Source organism: Heliangelus exortis, chromosome 20, assembly GCF_036169615.1.
Source record: "Heliangelus exortis chromosome 20, bHelExo1.hap1, whole genome shotgun sequence".
Lineage (NCBI taxonomy): Eukaryota > Metazoa > Chordata > Aves > Apodiformes > Trochilidae > Heliangelus > Heliangelus exortis.
This window is the reverse complement of record NC_092441.1, coordinates 10855009-10874411: the sequence shown is the minus strand read 5'-3', so window position 1 is coordinate 10874411 and position 19403 is coordinate 10855009. Positions and strand designations below refer to the sequence as shown.

The window sequence follows — 19403 nt, the reverse complement described above, 5'->3', positions numbered from 1 at the left end:
CAATTAGAAGCTCTGAAACAACAGTAAGTATTTAACACCACTTAACACCTGTAGGAATACAGAGTTGCCCAACATAACACAACTGCACAGCCACTCATGGCTAAGGCCACAACTTTCTTGCTTATAGCAGAAGTGGAAGAATTTGCTCATTTTTTCTTTTATTAGAATTATTCTCCCCTCCCTCCCTTCCCCCCACAAAGCTCTGCACTAAGATTAATGAAGCAGTTCATGCCTTTCAGAGCTACAGGAAGCTGAGGAAATGTCTAAATGTTTTTCAGTTATGTTTTGTATCAGTTTTATGTTTGTATCTGTAGAGACAGATTTGTCTCTACAACTCCCTTAACACTCAATTCTGATAAAATTACATTGCTGTATCTCTCCAGAAACCACCAGCCTGTAGCAAAGAACTATAAACTAGAATACTTACCTGAAATTCTCACTATTGTACACAAGTAAAATAAAGATTCTAGAAATAAATATAAGATTTCTGGCTGACTGTAAGATTTGCTGAAGCTAGGTCATTATTTAGATTTGCCATCATTAAAGGATTTTTAATACTTGTAAATGTACCATCTATATTGCAAAAAAACAGGCACCAACACTATCACTTAATTTACTGGTCACAGCAGATTCTTACACGGTGGGGAAAAAAGAAAAAAGGGTTTAGTTCAAACATATTTATGCATATAATTCAAAGAAAGGTGACCCCATCTAAAGGGGACACTCAAATACAACCGTTAAGTGAAACTGAAAAAAAAATAATTATCTGTTAAAAAAATAAAGTAGCTTGGATTAAAAACCTTGGTCCTTACTTTTAAGGTCTCCATTGGCTTGCTTCCTGGTCTCAGAAGAAAATTAAACCCAAACTCCTCAAGATTCCCCTCCTTACTATCCCCACCTCTCCATGTCAGTAGTGCTCAGCAGTACCACATCCTGCTGTCCTCCCTCTCTAGCTGCTTGTACCTGACACCCTGCTATGAACCAGGACTTTGGACTTCACCTGTCCTCAGAACATGAAACCCAAGAAGTAGAGGAAACATGCTTGCTACTGAGGCATGTAATTTCTTCCTTTCTCTTCAGTCTAAAATTATTCACATACCTGATGAAAAAAAGCCCAAGCAACCTAAGATTTGAGTCACACAGAGAACATGGGAGATTCTTATCACAGGGACCCTTTTCTCACTGAGCAGTGAAACGTGGGCTGTCCTCATTCAGACAGAAAATAATTTCTTGTTCCTGAATAACAAAACATGTATTTACTACAGATACTGTTTCAGCCATTTAAGAAATGTTTTTATACTTTGCTTTTGTCATGTTATCAATGCTCCATTTGTGTTCAGTAACATCTCTATTGTACAAACCAGCAAGGCCCCAATCATTAGAAGTTCCCCAAAGTGCTCACATTCCACAGCCATGGAGTTAGTACAGGAGCCAGGAAATAGTGGATTTAGAACATGGCAGAACATCAGAATTGTTTTTCCATTGTCAGTTCTAGAAACTCTAGAAACCATCTTTCTTATCCTGAATAGTAACCAGGCCCACAGTTTCTTCTCCTTCTGCTAAGTTATAGTTCTGTTTATTCTCTGCCCACAGTCTTCAAAAGGGCAACGTTTCCCCCATCACTGCCTACACCTATTGAATGTGAAGATCAAAAGTCTCTATTTGAAAAATAAAATTTTATTAATTTTTACCTAATGCCACCAACAAAAGGAAAATGGGAATTCACTGGACGTGGCATCAGCCTCATTATTACTTCAGTTTCATTCTAGGATAAAATGAGCTATAGTTAAAATTCCTTCAACTCTGAGGAGATGGCTGCTTATCCCAGCCAAGCAGTGCTCTCAGCAGGAGATGCCTCCACTCACCTGCAGCCACAGTTCTACAGAAAACTGCTCTGAAGTCAAAAGAACAACCAGTCACAATTTTTAATTCAAGAACATTCAAGTTCTTGAATAAAAATGCATTAGCTTTTTAGGGGGACTGTGCTTTAGGTATGGTTCAAGCTAAACCAAGATGTGAAATGGCAGCCTGGCAGTGAGTGCAGCCAGTGAAAGGCTCAGCTGTTCTACAGGGTCTAAAAGGAGGAGGCAAACATCTAGCAAAGAAACACAAAATCCATAAAAACTTTTTAAGCCACAATTTTGTATCAATAGACACAGATCTTACAAAGCAGAACACTGAGCCTTCTAGCACCACTGTTCTTTCAGCTGAGAGACAGAACCAAAGCCTCACAAAAGTGACTTTGTGTCATTTCACTGGGCTCCAGACCACAGAAAGTGCTGCCACTGATGCCCAGCGTGCTGACAGGAAATAGTTGATCAGCCTTGATCTACCCACGTGAAGTGGAGCTTGCTGGCTGATCACAGACAGCCTCTGTTCTCTCTGTAATTGTCAACATCTGCTCTGCAGATCTACCAATAGTTTTATGACATACACCAAAAAAAACATATCTCCTACTGACTCCCAAGGTTGTTGCTTTTGTTTTCTTTTCTTTTTAAACATGTAATCTGAGACTAAGAGAGCCTGGTTTGCTCATGGGTTACAATCTGCATTCTTCTGAAAGATGCCATTAAAATGGAACAGAGGGTAAGAAGGAAAAGCTATCACTGCTCATGGTTACCTTCTAAAGTCAGGTGGCAGAATAAATGCTGGCAGTTGAGATAATAGATAATTTTCCAATATTGTAGGTAAATGGAGTGGCAATCTACTGTGTGGGCTCTGTAATAGCTACGTTCTGAGAGGTAGCTGGGATTCTTCTATTTGCTTGATTCATGCCAAGTACAACAAACCTCACCCCTAAGGCCTTACTCCTGCAGATGGGAGGATGCAGACACCAGTGGACACATTCAACATGGCTGAGTTTCAGTGAAAGGAAGAAACACATCTGAGGACAGCTTAGCAGCACTGTCACATGGAAACTCAGCTCCCCTGCTCCTCCAGGCAAACCATCACAAGTTCTAAGGCTGTCAAGCATTTCAATCTAACAGTTTATAATTCATTATCACTTCACAATCACAACTTCATTTATCTATTTGCTCTTACAGAAGACTATCAATATGAAAGATATGGGTATGATTCTGGGGATGTGGCACATCACAATTTTAGATTGTTATCATGCCTACTAAAAAGGAAGAGAAGTAAATGAAAATGGCAATGCTTGGAAGTATTGCCAGTGACCTGTCTGCAGTACTCATTAGCAGTGCTGCTCTTCATGATCAGTGGAAGCATCAGGGTGGAAACAAATAATTAAAGAACAAGTCACAAGGGAAGGAACACTTGCCAGTGTAACTCTCAGACAGTTCTCCAGACTGAAACATGACAAAGCTTTCTTGACTAACTCCTGAACATAGCAGAGGCTGACTCTTGGCTGCATATGGGGCAAACCAAGAAGCAATGCTCCCTCCTTTAGCTTAAATATCCAGGGAACACACTGAAGGAAAAGAACAATGAGAAGCATAAAGCTAAGCATGGTCCTGTAAGTGTCCTGCTGAAGTGCACACTCATGTTCAGGCCCACTGCAGTGACTTCTTCAGATCTCTTCCTTTCTTTTGCTATAATAATGCTGAGAATTTCCTTGCAATTTCCCAGACTTAAATGCTGTGACAATAAAGCTGCTTCTTGCTAGCTTGGGCTCAGCATTACATCTCTGGCCTGGCAGAGCTCTAACTGAAGTGTGTCCAAATGTATGAGCACAGGAAGTGCTTAGTGGAGCTCTGTAGACTTGTCAAGTCTGGTTTCTCTCAGAAACATTAAAAACTGTTTAAAAGCAAATGCCAACCTGATGACCAATTTACCTCCTTTCCCTGAGACTTTGACTCAATAGAGAGAATGCTTCACAGACACTGTACTGTTTTCTTCTGAATATGATGATTATTAACCTGCTAGTTTCTTGCATTCATGGTGCTTACAAACCACTAAGTAATTTGCTCCTTGCAAAATGAATGGGCAATTAAGTATGTGGTGAACTCATGGCTCTTTGTGAAGCACCAGGAAAAGACAAAGTTATCTGGGGGAAGAGATGAAACTGAGAATAAAGTGGAAAAATGAAAGCTGCAGAAATGCTGTCATGGGCATAACCACCAATTCCAAAGGTTTGCAAGGGAGAACAGCAAAAAGATTTAGGGTACAAAAGACAACAGACAGTATGAGACCCAGCCTTACAGTCCCTAAGTTTCTCAAAATTATAGAGGCAAACAGATGGGTTTTGGGCAAATAAAGGTCTGGCATGTATGTTCAAAATCAATTCAATGAAGGTATATAAAAAGGGCAGCATCACTATGATGTGATATTAAGCACAAACATGGGCCCTATCTTAATAGCTCTTAACAAGAACATGGGCATGACATTCACACCAAGAAATCCACCACTCTGCTGCAAAGGTGTTTAGAAAAGGACAAGGAATGACAGAGAATAAAGAATGTCAACATTGCAATGAGGCAAAAATCAAAACAGAGGTACACCAAGTAAATCTAGTGCAGAAAGCTCTTAGCCACAGTGCTGGGTGGCTGTGGAAGCAGCATTTGTCTAACATGCTGCAGTCAGATTTAAAAAACAAAAACAAACTCAAGAAAACCCAAGAAACAAACAAATGTGCTTCTTAAAATCACCATTTCAGATCTCAACTCCATCACATATATTATTTTGTCTTCTTATATAGTTATAATAGCAGATGACCTAGATAAAGAAAGTACAAGGAAGATGAAAAGCCATTAGGAATGCATTACATCACTTCAAAGATCTTGCATTGTAGCATCAATCCATCAGGCTACACAAGGCATAAATATTTTCATGTGGGAAATGGCTGTGCTACAGAGACTCTTTGTACCCAGCTCAGTGTAATCACAGTAGTGCTGCTCTCCAGTAGAGATGTGGCTATATTTGCATGAAAGTTGTAGGAAATTAAAATGTAACTATGAGCTATGCTGATACAAATCACTTTTATACAAGTGAACCCACACAAAGGCTTTTGTTAGTACAGTCTGGAAGCAAATCCCTGATCAGATATAAAAAAAAAGCTTTATAGAAGCTTACAAACTTAACAAGGTAATTATAAACAGCACACTTGTTTTGTCCTTAGTGGCAGAATAAGCCCTTCTAAGTGACAAAGATTAGAACAGAACTATAAGTTAAACTTGAACCATTCTTTAAACAGCAATGTTATGTCTTAGTTGATATTTACCACCTTATAAAATAATGATAATTCTGAATATATTCATTACTGTAGTTATTTCATTCTGAATTCATCAGGGTACATCTATGCAAAGAATAAGCCAAGTCCTCCTGGCATGCTAAGAAATTCTATGCCTGAAAATAATAATTCCATTAATTGCACAAACTCTCTAAGCACCTATCTTTCATGTTGACAGATATGATTAATATCTGCTCCTATAAATAGAGCACTAAGTTCAAGGAATAAATGAATGGAAAATCATGGAAAATATTTCAAATCTCTTTAATAAAAAGTTTGGTAACATTTGCTTTCAACATTTCCTTTGGTAACTCCAAAAAAATGGCTACAATTTGCAGCACCTCCTAAGCCATCATACTTCATCAGCAGCATCAGAATTTTCAGTTTCACTAAGGTACAACCTCTGTAAAGTGAAGGGGGTCAAACTGCTGGGTTTACATTTCTCCTTTGATGCCTTTTCCTCTGCTGTAGGAGCAGTCATTGCAAGTGATGCAAAAGGTTAAATCCACCCCCAGCAGAGAAACCAGCTCATCTGGAGAGGTGGAAAGGGACCAACATTTACACTTGGAGCCAGATGCAAAACCATTTCCTTCCTCCTCATCCACCCCACATGCTGCAGCCTCTCTGATTTCCCTTTGGGCCGGGCTTGGCTATTCCTCTGCTGACCACACAGCACACTCCTGCTCCACCTCCTCTGCCTGGGACCCTTCAGTTCTCCAAATGTGAGCTGCAGACACCAGCACTGCTGCCAGAGGAGCTGGGGATGCTAACCTGGAACCAGCATCAGAATAAATGAACAGGCAGCTCTCTGCTCCTCGTGAGAAAGGACACTCTGCACAGCTACAGCTGATCCCAGCCAACACTGAAAAGCTCTCCATTATTTGTTTTTATTTGTGTAACTTTTACTCACAGGCCCTTTGGCAAAGGCTGTGCAAACAGAATAAAAATTCCACATCCCAGTTTGTCACACTTGTGCTAAGGAAAAAAAATATGAAGACTAGATTAATAATTAAACCTAGATCCCTATATTCAAAACTTTTTGGATTGGACCAAAATCTCTTTAGTTTACAACAGAGAAAGAAAAGAAAAAAAAATAAAGCTTCAAACATATCTGTTACATATATTATTAATACTTGTGAGAGGATATGGTAGATGTAAATATTTTAAAATTCAGCTTAACTAGTCAAAAAATTAGACAAGTAAGAACTACTGTAGAGACAAATGCCAAACATGGCATGGTGAGGGCAGAGTAAAAAAATATTAAACAAAATCTTGACTGTGATAAATCAAACTGGCCTTTAGCCTGACCCTCCAATATGGGACATGATGCTTTCATACTGAGCTCTCCTGAAAATCTGGTCCAGGACTTTTATCCCTAAAAGCTGAGACCAAAAAGCTATTTTCCAATAATAAACAGAATACACTTAATTCATGCTCACACACAATTTTTAAATGGTGAAGAGCTGTTCACTGACCAGCTGCAAGAAACAGAAATTGCTTTTTCCTACATATAAAGCTACAATAGGGAGCTGCATTGCATTAAAAATGTTTTAAATCAATAATTTTTATTATTCTAAGAGCTATAGTGAAAGTTTTTCTCTTTGTTTTGTGGAATCAGCACTTTGATTTTCAAATTCAAAAGAACATTACAGGAAGTTAAGGGTGTATCTGCTCTGTGCACTCACATGTGGAAGACCAAATGAAAAATAAACATCACTAAATTAGTTGGAAAGTTTCATTTGGAGTAGGTTTACTGTTTTGAAAAAAAAAAAGTTACAGCTACTTCAATATCTTACCTATCCTTTAAAACAAACAAACAAACAAACCTGCTTTTTGCCACTCATCTGCTAGACCAAAGTAAGATTTCCTTAAGCTATAAAAGGCAATGAGATAGAAGTTGAAAATGAATCTTAAATGCTGCTTATTTGTAAATGATTGAATCAACAGGGTAAATGTGGAAGCTCAAACAAGAATAAATGCAGCATTTAGAAAATGCAGGTTTTTAGTTGGTTCCATCCATGTCCCTAACTCCAGTCCTACATGAATAACCAAGTCCTGATTTTCTTTAAAATTCTTGTCCTGATTATCAAAGTATTTCCCAGAAGTACTAAGAAGACAGAGATGTCAACAATAGTTTGGAAAACAAATTATGCATGTCTGAAAATTTAATCCTGGTCAGTTTTCCTTTACACTTGGCATTAGCTGACTACCTCTTAACAACAAATGTCTTAGATTTTTTTTTTTTTTGAAGGCAAACATGTTGTATTCCATATTGATATGATGAATTACTTTAAATATAAGAAGTGATCTTAAGCTGGGAGAAACTGTAGCTCAAATCATCAATAAACTGTTTTACACCTGCTTAATTTCAATGTTCATCAAAACTACATCATGCTTTTTCTGCCAGCATACACCATGCTGTAAGCCTGTATTCAAAGCCAAACTCACTCTGCTCCCAAGTTACATTATAACATTTCTATTCCATTTAAATATGGAATTCCATTTAAATAAAGTATAACATCTTATAAACCACAGTCAAGTCTTGTTTAAGCATGCAAAGTTTCAAACAAAAGAAAAGAAATACCCAAGTTATTTAACACCCTTTCCTCTATGGTACACCTTTAAACTCATACAGAACTGCTGGCACACAAAGCACAAACACATTTCCAAACTACTATAAACCTATTTCTAAGTTAAAAAATACTTGACCCTAAGAAGCCTTAACAGAAAGCCTCACTAGGAAGTCCTAACTGCACCCTGAGTTCACAGATGTGGGTAAGCCACTTCTTATTAAATCTTCTAGAACTCCAAGAGCCCCTTTGAGATGCATTCATGTGAATATTAACATTCACTAGATTGTGCAGCTTTATTTCATTTTTCTCCAGAGGAGAAAAGGGATCAACCACAAAAGGAAACAGCAACTGTGGTTTTTTTCTTCAATGGTATATGCTTAATCCCATACAAACTGGTAGTCTCTACTGTAATTAACCAGCTTGCAGCTTTTGTTCTTTCACTCTGTAGGAAAATATCATAACTATTAACGAGCTTTTATTATACCATGGGTGAAGGAAGAGCTAAATTTAGCAGGCACCCATAGCAGCACAGAACAGTGTATGTTAAGAAACTCTAACATGCTAATTACTGTTCTTCTATCAGCTGGTCCAGAGACATTATTGGCAAGAACTGCAAATCACCTGTGAAAACTTCCAGATTCTTCCAGCACAGAGCTCTGAGATAACCTGCACAGAACAGAATGCACCAGGAAGCAATACAGCCAGGTGATGGGGGATGACACACACAATCATCATGTTTGCCTCACACCATTATTTTTCTGTCCACTCTTGTCAGCCACAGAGCCCACTCCTTTCTGCAGCACTCTCCTCACACATCACTCTGAATTTGCCATGTGCTTTCCAAGTGAACAGCCCTGGGGAAGCAGGGAAGTCTCTGGTCTTCACTGGGGGAGAAAGGGCTGAAATTATGCTGCAGGCTGCACATAATACTTCACAGGCTGTGAGATTAAACTAAATCAGCTACTCAGTACTTTAGGTTAACAGGCATAGATATGAATTCAGCTGTTTTACTTACAGTCAGTAACAATCCTTAAAAACTAACAGTATAAATATTTGTGTAATTAATCCAGCCTTAAAACCATGCAGACATTTTTACTTACACAGCACAGTAAAACATGCAGTGTACAAGAAGGGCTGCATGATCAAACTCCAATCACACTTCAAACACAATGCAGACTCAGATATCCTGTGGGATTATTTTTAATCTACATGTTTTCACTTATTCCAACATCACCACAGTCAATTCTCTTAATTTGTTTTAATTTGTTTGCTCTCTTTCTTCCTGTACCTGCCTCTATGCTCCGCACTTCCTGAACAGTGATTTATTTTTAACTATTGTGTAGAAAAATAGCACGTCTACCAGGACACAAATATATGTATGTTAAGGGTTTATTATGTGCCTATAAAAGTGTGTTTGATCACTCATAATTATACAGAAGATAACCATAAGTGAGCAATTATTAATCTTTTAAAAAGTAGTTCTCATTGTTATGCTCTCTTTGTACTCCCCTGCTCCCCAGCCCTCTCTGGGCAATATACTCTGAAATTTCACTCATACCATAAAGCATCCTTGGAATGTTACAGTGTAATTGTTTAGAGAAACATTTAATGGATGAGTAAGCATCAAGAGGCCATGGGGAAGGGAAAAGAAAAGTTAAAGTACTAGAAGCATTTTGTATTGAATGATCTTCTCAGCATGAGGACAGGGGATGGACATTTGATCCAAAAATTTGGTATTGACTCAAGTGATACACAACCAGCAGCCAGCACTGAGCCATCCAACCACCTAACAAAACATCTGCTACCACCCACTTCTTCCAAAATGGATTCTGTCACTCTCAAGTAAAGCAAACAAATATTATAGAATATGATTTCATAACATGAAGGTTAGGATAAATGATTACATAATATTGGCAATGGGATTTCTTTTCAATGGGGTGGCTTGATGTCCCAATTTCCAGCACAAATAATTTACATGTTGCTTGATCAGAAAAGCAAAAGTAACTGGAAATAAAGTTGGGCACCGAGTACAGAGACAGATAAAAAAAGCTGAGCATTCCTTGGCTACAGAAAACTGCTGGACAGAATATGCTCTATATTAAAGCCAATTTTCCTGAATTCCCTGAAGAACTCTTCCTCCCAGAGATTCCAAAAATCCATTAGAAAAGGCCCATCATTATAGTCTTCTTGGGGCTTATTTACTGAAGAGAGTGAAAAAGCACATCCAAAATAAAATATTACCAAAAAACCAGATTATCTGGAGCCAGGGAGTGGGACAAATCAGGCCTAACCTTACATAATTGATTCACATCCAGATTATTAGAGAACAGCTGAGATGTTTTTTTATTCTCAGCTCCTCCACCTCCCTATACTTTTTTAAGTCAATGAAAAGCAAAACCTTCCTACCTGAATTTCTGATCAGAAGAATGGATACTGAAGCAGGAGAGGTGCCATATGCTGACATGCACTGCTCTGGGAATGAAGCAATTCTTTTAGCAGCAGAGTTAGAAAAGCCAAATTTCCTACAGGCTTGTGTCACAGCTGAAGCTTCTCCTATGATTGGGCACCTAAAATCTGACCAGTGGATTCTGGGGTGCTCATCCACATATGAACTGCAGCTGGTGTAGAACAATCTATCCCAGCTTCACACTGCTACAGCACTGCCAGATTCCTGGTATGTGAAGAACTTCTGTGTCTGCATTGAAGGTGGCAGAAAACAGGTAACAGCTTCTAAAAAAAATGTATCAATTAGGAATGAATAAATGGTATGAATTTTAAATCTCATGTTGCTAATAAACTCATGGACAAGTAGCACAATTTCCTCAGCTACTTCTAAATTGTGTAAATCTAAATCACATGTAAAAATAGTGGATTGCATGTGCTGCTTGATTAAGCATCTAGAGATATTTGTAGGCATATACAATTGTAAGGAATTTCCCAGGTTTGCATCCTAGTAGCAGACTCACTATTTTAAATCATCTCTTCCAGAAGACATTTACATTCTCATTGTAAAAGGGGTTTTGTTTGTGTATATTCCCCTTTAAATAATCTCAGAATTAGGATATTTCTTTGAATTTCTATCTGAACTTATTGAAGACTCCATCCAGTGGCTATTTGGATGAAACACTTGGGATTATGCAGGACAAGTTTTTACACCCTCCAGTTTTATTTTCTATTCAACAACAGAGTGATGCAGATGTTGCTGCCAGACAAAGTCACTGGTTTATATCTAGAAGTTGTTTTCTAATGCCATACTCAAAGGCAAATTCATCTATTCCATGGGTAACTTTTCCTGTAACTCCTTTCACTTGGTTAATTACAGGGAACCATAATACCACTGGTGATTTTAAAACGAGGTCTGTAAGATTACTTCTGGTGTTACAAGAACCCTAAGAGCCTGTGAGTAGGTTTTTAGGAGTGAGGGTAATGGAGAACACAACAAACAGGGATGCGTTCATTTTTACAGCCACTTAAATCCAAGAAAATCAAAACCAAATGTCTTCCTACCACAGCATCACAAAACCCAACCCCAGATACTTGCATTTCAATGTCTGCTGGGATGTTTTCTGCTAACCATCCATTAGATTTCTTATAATTCTCAGTACACACATTCCTACACAAGCCGGATTGATTTCTTCCATGGTTTCACTTGTTTTTGCCAAAGTCTCTTTAGCTCAGCACTGGCTGCCTGCCCAACGAAACAACCTTTCCTTATGCCAGAACTGTCATCTGGAGTTGCACAAGACTCATCTTACTTACAAACCTGTATTCTGAGCCCAGGGTTCAATGCTTGAAGACCTGCTATTTTAAAATGATCTCTGCCAAAACTTAACCAGATAGAGAAGCAGTCAGTACCAAGCCTTGGGGGGACAGAAGGGAAATCATACTCCCAAGATATTTTTTTTTTCCTCTTTGGTATTTAAGTACACCTTGTATAAAGAACACTCTATTAGAATATGAAAGCATATGCATTTAACCAGAGAGAGCAGTGAGAAATGTACAGCTCACTCTGAACCTGAAGCTTAAAAGCTACATTCTCACTCATTGTGAAGTCACCATTACATCATGACCACCTGCACCACAAACTTCTTTTTTATTGCAAAGACAAGCCTTCAAATATAAGAATCTGATCACTTCAGTAAGTTATCAAGTATTGCTAATGATTGAAAAAAGCCCCATTTAATTAAACCTCTTGTTCTATCTTACTGCTGTAATTCCAGTCCCAGCTGAGTCAGGAATACCTGGGTAAGAAGTTGTTCCTCAGTCAGATTATTGACCCAACGTGTGTAGCGTTCAGTTGAGTCCAGGGGCTCTCTCCTGACTTGGCAACCAATAATCTAAAGTGAAATGAAATAAATCAGGGTTAAAAAAACAAGATTAAGAAGATAACTTCAGTCTTGGGAATAATTGAACCATTGTGGCTGAAATTGTCAAAGGAAAGTCATCCAAAGGCAGACATCCAGAATGCAAAATTTCAACCAAAATTGTTGAAGTTTGGCAAATTATAACTTGGATAACAACAGGCAATTGTACCAACATTACCTATAAAACTGTATGTTATTTATAATTTGCATAAAATAAGGAAAAAAAATATCTATTCTGATTTGTCTCATTCATGGTGGAAAGATGTAGATACCTCATTTTGATTCGTTCACTGAAGCACTTTATATTTATTCAAGCAACATCTTTTCTCTAGTCCTGCTCTCTAGCTGTACAGGTTAAATATGAACTTTAATATTCTGAACACCTCTTGGCATAATAAGTAGCTTCCAAAATGCATCAAAACCAGAAGGATCTCATATAATTTGGAACTGCATAGGCACATATTAATGCAATTTCATACAAACACTTAGCTGTTTACTCAACACATCTCTGGTTAGATATTGAAGGGGCCAAGGGTAGCTCTTGGACTGTGGTTATACAGAACTCTGCTGTTTACAATTGCCTGCAGTCATTCCTAAACTTTCTGCTATAGGACTTAATTATATATACAAAGGAAGCTGATATTGTTTTGTAACAACTCCTGCACTCCTGTCATACTTTAACTGTTGATTTTCTTCTTTTGATGGGTATCTCCTGTTGAGGATGTCTTTGTTCACTGAGAACTGACACCAAAATGCAGGTATTAGCAATTCTAAGCAGCCATTTCAGATCATCAAGTTCTGTTCAAGATCAGTGTGGAAAATTTCCTTGGTTTCTTTTCCACCCCAAGCATTCCCAAGGAACGTGAAGTATAACCACTGAGCACAGCAAGTTTCATTTTTTCAGGTTATCTCTATTTACAGAGCTTGAAACCCCACTCAGATGTAAGCAGCCAGGCTGGAGCTCTGCACGTGCAGCTATGAATACTTTTGATGTGGGAACAAAAACACCATGAAGAGATCTTGCTGGGTGACTGCTGGTAACAAAACACCACAATTTAGGGTATAATTAAATACAATCAAAACAACAAACATGAAAAGAAATCACAATTTGCTTATCCCATAAGAATAAAATAAAGTATCTCTGAACTATGAAAATACTTCCTCAATGAAAACTACTGATTTCTCTGAATGACTCTAATCCTTGTCCTAACTGCTTCTTGAATTACAGCTAAGTAATACTAAGACCTTTACAGAAGGTTAACCCAAATTCTTTTAAATTGAATATCAGTTAGAAGATTTCACAGATATATTTTCAAAGAGGGCACTCCACAGATTCAAAAACTTCAAAGAAGTTGCAGCAGATGTGCATATATTCTGTTCTGTGAGGATGATTCTTATTTAAGAATAGAATTATTTACAGAACTCTTCCTAGATCATCAGACAGATCATCATCTCTGTTTGTGGAAGAGTTTGGTAAGATTTCCATGGAAGTACCAAAGCCTCCAGCATGGCACCCACAAGCACAATCTCAATCCTGCAGAAGATGGCATTGTAAAACTTCACTTAACCACATTCTTTAATTAAAGTGATATCACAGCAAAACACACCAACATAAGTGCATGTTATTGAGAACAGCTGCATTTTGATCTTGCAACACAGCAGGAAAATAACTACAAATGCATAACAAAGTTAGCATTTTATAAGAAGTGAAATGTTCACACTTCCTCCTTCCCTACCATAAAAGTGAAATGTTTTGCACAGCACAAAGACTTCCTGCTCTCTTTTCATTTTCAGCACCAACACTCACTCAAGACTTTCAGCATCATGTTAAGAGGTCTGTTTTACAGACAAAAAATTGTCACCGTGCAATAAATTTATTTCTAGACCCTCAGCCAAAAGAATTTGACACCTTTCTGCTCTTTAGCTGTACCATTCCTCTCCCAATGAGACTCTGACTCATGACAGGGACTCGACTTCCATGGCTGCAAGATTAACATCTCCAACACATGAGCCTGGGTACTGCTTCAGTACAGCTCAGCCCATTTAACCACCTTCTTGCCTCCCATCCAAACCAGTTGTACAGAGTACAGACAGCTTCCTCCAGCCCTGGCTGAGCTGTGGCATCAGAAACAACTGCACACCATTTCCCATTTCTTCCAGGTCTCACACAGCTTCTTATCTTCATTTCACTGAATATTTCCTTTTGAACTGAAGTGAAAGGCTTTTCACTGTTGCTTCTTTCATAAGTTTTAAAATACCCTGTAGCAGGGAAAAATCCAGTTTCCTGTATAAAATAAATTTCCTTCCTCAACTTACCTTATGTATTAGGTGAAATGCAGCTCTCAAAGGTTTATATATAAAGTACAAAACTTTCTAAACACCAGGAGAAAGCATGTAGTGTTGAGGTTCATGTTAGAAATATGACTAAATGATGTGAAAGAGAATGTAATTAACTGCTTAGTGAAACTTCAATTAGATGTATCATGGCATCTGATCCCAGATAATGTTCTGTGAGACTGTTCAAACAATAAGCAATACAGGAAGGATTATCTGTAGAGCACAAAACCTTTTTCCCCCCTATGCCCATTTGAGTGTCCACAGAGGGTAATTTCCAAAAGAAAAAGAGCAAATAGAAGACATTTATCTTAGCCAAATCCTTAAGAACAGCTTTTGTTGATCATGCCTAGATCTTGATGTATAAAGGAAAGGCAAATATCACCTGTGCTGTCTCCAAAGCCCACTTCTATTATTTTTGTTGTATTAGCTCCTCCCTTCCTCTCCCAGCTGACGTGACACTGCCAACATATCCTGAAATTCAGAAGAAAACTTGACAGGAGAATGAAATATTTTCTCTCTGTCTTTCCTCTCTATATTGATTTATTTGGTTTTCATTCATGTAATAATCTAAATATTATTTGGTTGTAAAAACATTTATAGAAAGTTTTCATTTTCTTCCTGGGTGCACAAGCCACCTTTATAAATATATATATGTGTTTTTCTAAAAGATCAGCAAAGCTTCAGGCATTGGTACAGTACCTCTAGCACCAGGTGTTACCAGTATGGATCAGCAGCATCTGTGCTGCTTCACTGGAAGTGTCACACAGGAATTTACCACAAAAAGAGCACTTAATAGAGACAGCACATTTTCACTTTTCAAGTGGACCTGTGAATTTTTCATAATAGAATGATGAAGTCTTAATTGCACAGCTGTGACTCCACATTTTCTCTTCAGATCACCCATTTCTCACAGGAAACATGATTAGCACAACTTTCCACAAGTCTTTATTTGTAATTTACTCAGAATAGCCAGATCTGCAGGATGGTAACTAGAGTGACCCTAAAACTCAAATGTAACCATTAACTATTAAAACCTATTTCAACTACAGAATACTGGAACAGGGAAGCAAGACCATCTCAAAGAAATTTATCAGCTCAGTTTCCAGTTCTGCTTCTTGGTATTCTTATTTAAAGTAACCAAGGCTCTGTAGAGTTAAATCCATATTTTGTAAAATTATATTGAGAAACATCTGTGGGATATTACTGGATGGTGTTCCTTCCCAATGTGGGAGTGCTTTAGAAGAACCAGCCTATAAAATGCTAAACCATTAAGGAAATAAAACTATGTCAAAATACTACTACTACTACTACTACTACTACTACTACTACTAATAATAATAATAATAATAATAATATCAGCCTAGGCATGATTTAGCTGTCATTTAACCAAATTCCCCTTATGCTACCTTGTATTTCAGGAAAATGAACTCTTACTAAAAGAATTCACAAAATTTCTTTCAAACTCAAGAAAACTAATTTCTTAATAACCTTATAAAATTGCAGGGTAGTTAGTTAATAAAACTATGCTACCTGAAAGAAAAAAAAAATATTTACAAAATATAGCTGTGTACTTTACACTGAGTTCCTGGACAAGTACATGGTTATGGAAATAACTACAACAAATGCTTTGAGAAACCTATATGGCACAACAACAGTTAAAGAGACCAACCAGCATTTTGGATTTTGACCTTAATAAAAAGACTTACAATTTATGATGCTAAAAATACTAAAATAATTTATTTAAATTATATTGTGGTTTTCCATATTCCCTTTCATTTTTTAATGCAGCAGAATAATTACATGTTTGAGGATACTAGTGGCTTTAAGAATGATCTTGTGACCATCACTTAACATAATAGAAAAGGAAAAATATATGGGAGGATTATTTTTATGTGGTTAAAATATTTTCAAAATTACATACTTCAAGAAGAAGATGGTAAAATGGATTTTCTTTCCTCCTCACTTCCAACAAAGGAAACAGAGTTTTTCAGAACACATGACACCTGTGAGGTAATGGCACAAGGTGTACAGATACAAACACACCCTAATGTATTAAAAGCATGTTTTAAAATCTACAAAATACGTTGCCAGTGCTGACTCCTCAGAGAGTCTTTGGGTCAGATGAATATCCATTTCAGCAGATGTTCTTATGTAGAAATCCATGAATAAGAACACCTGTTAAACGTTCTACTTGGCACTGGCTCAAGTCTAAAGTTCACAGTAGGGTGTTAAATGTTTATTTTTAGCATATAGAAAAAAAAAGTAATTCAAAATCAAGGAAGAGTGAATTTCTTTAATGAATTAGGAAGTCAAGGTGGTGCAATCAGAATGAGCACAACTGAGCATCACACCACACACACATTCTGAAAGTGTGATGTGATACACAAGTATGTGACATCATATGTCATGCATATGAAATCATGAAGGACAAACATCACATTTTTGGGGGAAAACTTCAGGTAACTGAAGAGACACTACAGCAAATTAAATGAGTTTCTTCTTAAGTCCTTTCAAAAGGTAAATGAGTAAGTCCCAGTATTTTGATAACCAGCTTAGGTAGGAAGAGAGACCAGGCCTCAGAAATCCACGTTCAAAATGTGCCATCCTGGGACAAACAGGATCTAAGGGCTTAACCTCTATAATAAGGCACATGCAATCTGAATTTAATGCAAATTAAATCATCTCTTTAGATCCTGTCAAGATGCTTACACAACCAGTCTTTTGCATAAAGCTAAAGAACCATCAAAAGGAGCAATAAATTTGCACAATTTCTATTTTAAATCCAATTCCTCCTGTGTCTGTCACCACAGCAAAATAACTAAAGAAGAGAAGGAGGGGATCTGGATTTTTCAGACAATTCAGACATAGTTTTAAAAATTAAATATGCTGAGAGTCTCCATGACAATCAGACATTCATGAATATCAGTCTCTATTAATCACAATCGTTTCATGGTTATTGGCATGTGGACCCCATATTAAAAAAAAATTTGATTATAAAGTGGTGTAAGTTGGGATGTTTCTCATTTGGGTATTTCATTAAATGCAGAACAGACTTAGACCTACATTGTGACTTCAAAAATGCACTGTGGTTTTTCAGAAATACCAAATTAAAAATAATCTTCAAGGAAGCTGGCTAATAAAAAGCAAAGACACAGCTGAATTCCAGCAGATCTGGGTGATGTACATGAAAAGGTCCAATTAATGAATACCTCTGTAAACCTAATACTCTCTTTGTCAAGGAAAGAATTTCCATATTACTCAGTGCAGAAAAAGGAAAGGAACCACATTTTCTCCTCTTAAACACACTCCAGTGTCACCATTTCAGAAGAAAACTCTACACAGCTCCTGCTCTAGACTTCTACCCTCAAAAAGAAAAGCAGATTACTGAAATAGTATAAATGGTTTTTAAAAACCTCCAATGACAATTTCCTGAAATCTTATATAGATATCTTTTTGTAAGTATCAATACTGGATAGACTTAATTTAGAGTTACAGTTTCCACTGGCTGAAAAAAAAAAACAAACCCTAAAGACTTGCAATTTGTTTATGGTGTGCAGTACATGGGAACCAAGTACAAAGTATTAAAGTTCTAATGACCATAATAATTAGATTAGTTCATAAAAACATTTATCTGGACACTTCTTTCTCCTGCATCAAAAATTAAACTGATTTTAGACAATCCACAATTGTAAGTAAACACCTCAGGAATATCATCTTTTCTCCTCTGTCCACACCCAGGATGGACTAAAGATGGAGAAAATTCCTATTACACAGGGTTAAGCAGACAAATTTGATCTATTCATCTGTCCTTCAAAACACACCAGTATCCAATCATTTGCTTCTAATAGCACATGTTATATGAATTAATGCTAATATTGAAGTTAAACTCCATAGGTAATACTTGCAAGGACATGCCTGGGCAACACACAGGGAGCTGTCTCAAACATGCTGAGTAAGGGAGACAGAAGAGATTATGCAAATTAACTAAAGAGAAACAAAGATTACTTAAGTTCTATGTGATGAAGATTTTAATCAGCTTTATGTCCAAAATAAAGGCCTTTATCAAAGAAAAATCTGCTAAGCTATATGCAACTACTAGAATACAAAACTATAAAAGGGAGACTGGTAAAACCTGGACTTCAGTGGAAGACTCAGAAAGAGAGAAGAAAACCAACAGCCATGAACTTTTTGCACATAATAAGGAGAGAATTTGAATGGAGGGACTTCTGTGTCACACCAGAGGGGTAATATTTCAAAATTATGTGTTAAGTTTAATGACAGTTTAGCAAAGCTCCACTTATCTTTTGACACTTGCAAAATCACATACAAGATACCACTGACCTCTTTCTGCAGCCCAGTACAAAGCTGTCTGATTATGTAGAGAAAGGTAATAAAACCCCACAGGAATAAAGGCTCAGGCTACAGAACAACATTGACTGCTTCCTTAAAACAGTAGATGAGGACTGGCAGAGCTACTCAGGGGGCAAATTTGCATCTTCTCACTCCCAAATGAAGTCCTTGCCCATTGCACCACACTAATCCAATTAAAGAAGATCTGATCTAAAGCTCCAGAAAGTCTCTTACAGGCAGATATAACCCCAGTCTGCCCGTGCTCCAGGCTGGCAGGAGCTGTGAAGCTGCTGTGAGGACAGATCCAAGCAGCCCTGTTGGTTCTGCTGCAAGGCAGGGAACGTAGCTCGGCTTCAGCACTGCTCTATCACAGCCACAGAGTTTTCAGCTGCAGCGAGCTGCTGCCTGCTAACAGAGCAATGATCTTAATACACCACTTTTTGTTTTTCACTGTGCAGCATCACACTGTGATCCAAATATGCTGAATAGTTCATGAACGTATTGAGATTTCAGGTCACTTCTTAGTGAGTTTAATAAGGACTTTTAACTCCACTGGAACAGAAGAACATCTAATAAACCATTCCTCTGCAC

The 19403-nt window shown here is 37.5% G+C and overlaps 1 protein-coding gene across 8 annotated transcripts in view; it reads right to left on the bottom strand.

The window, feature by feature from the left end:
- The window catches only part of B3GNTL1 (UDP-GlcNAc:betaGal beta-1,3-N-acetylglucosaminyltransferase like 1), a 107165-nt gene that overhangs the window by 67550 nt on the left and 20212 nt on the right, over positions 1-19403 (bottom strand). For all 8 annotated transcript variants that reach the window (XR_011729938.1, XR_011729937.1, XR_011729934.1 and 5 more), the window contains one exon: positions 12003-12098. Coding sequence is in view for 1 of the 8 variants with exons in the window: in XM_071764223.1 (XP_071620324.1) it covers positions 12003-12098 (96 nt within the window). In the remaining 7 variants the exon portion in view is untranslated. The remainder of the gene's footprint in view (positions 1-12002; positions 12099-19403) is intronic.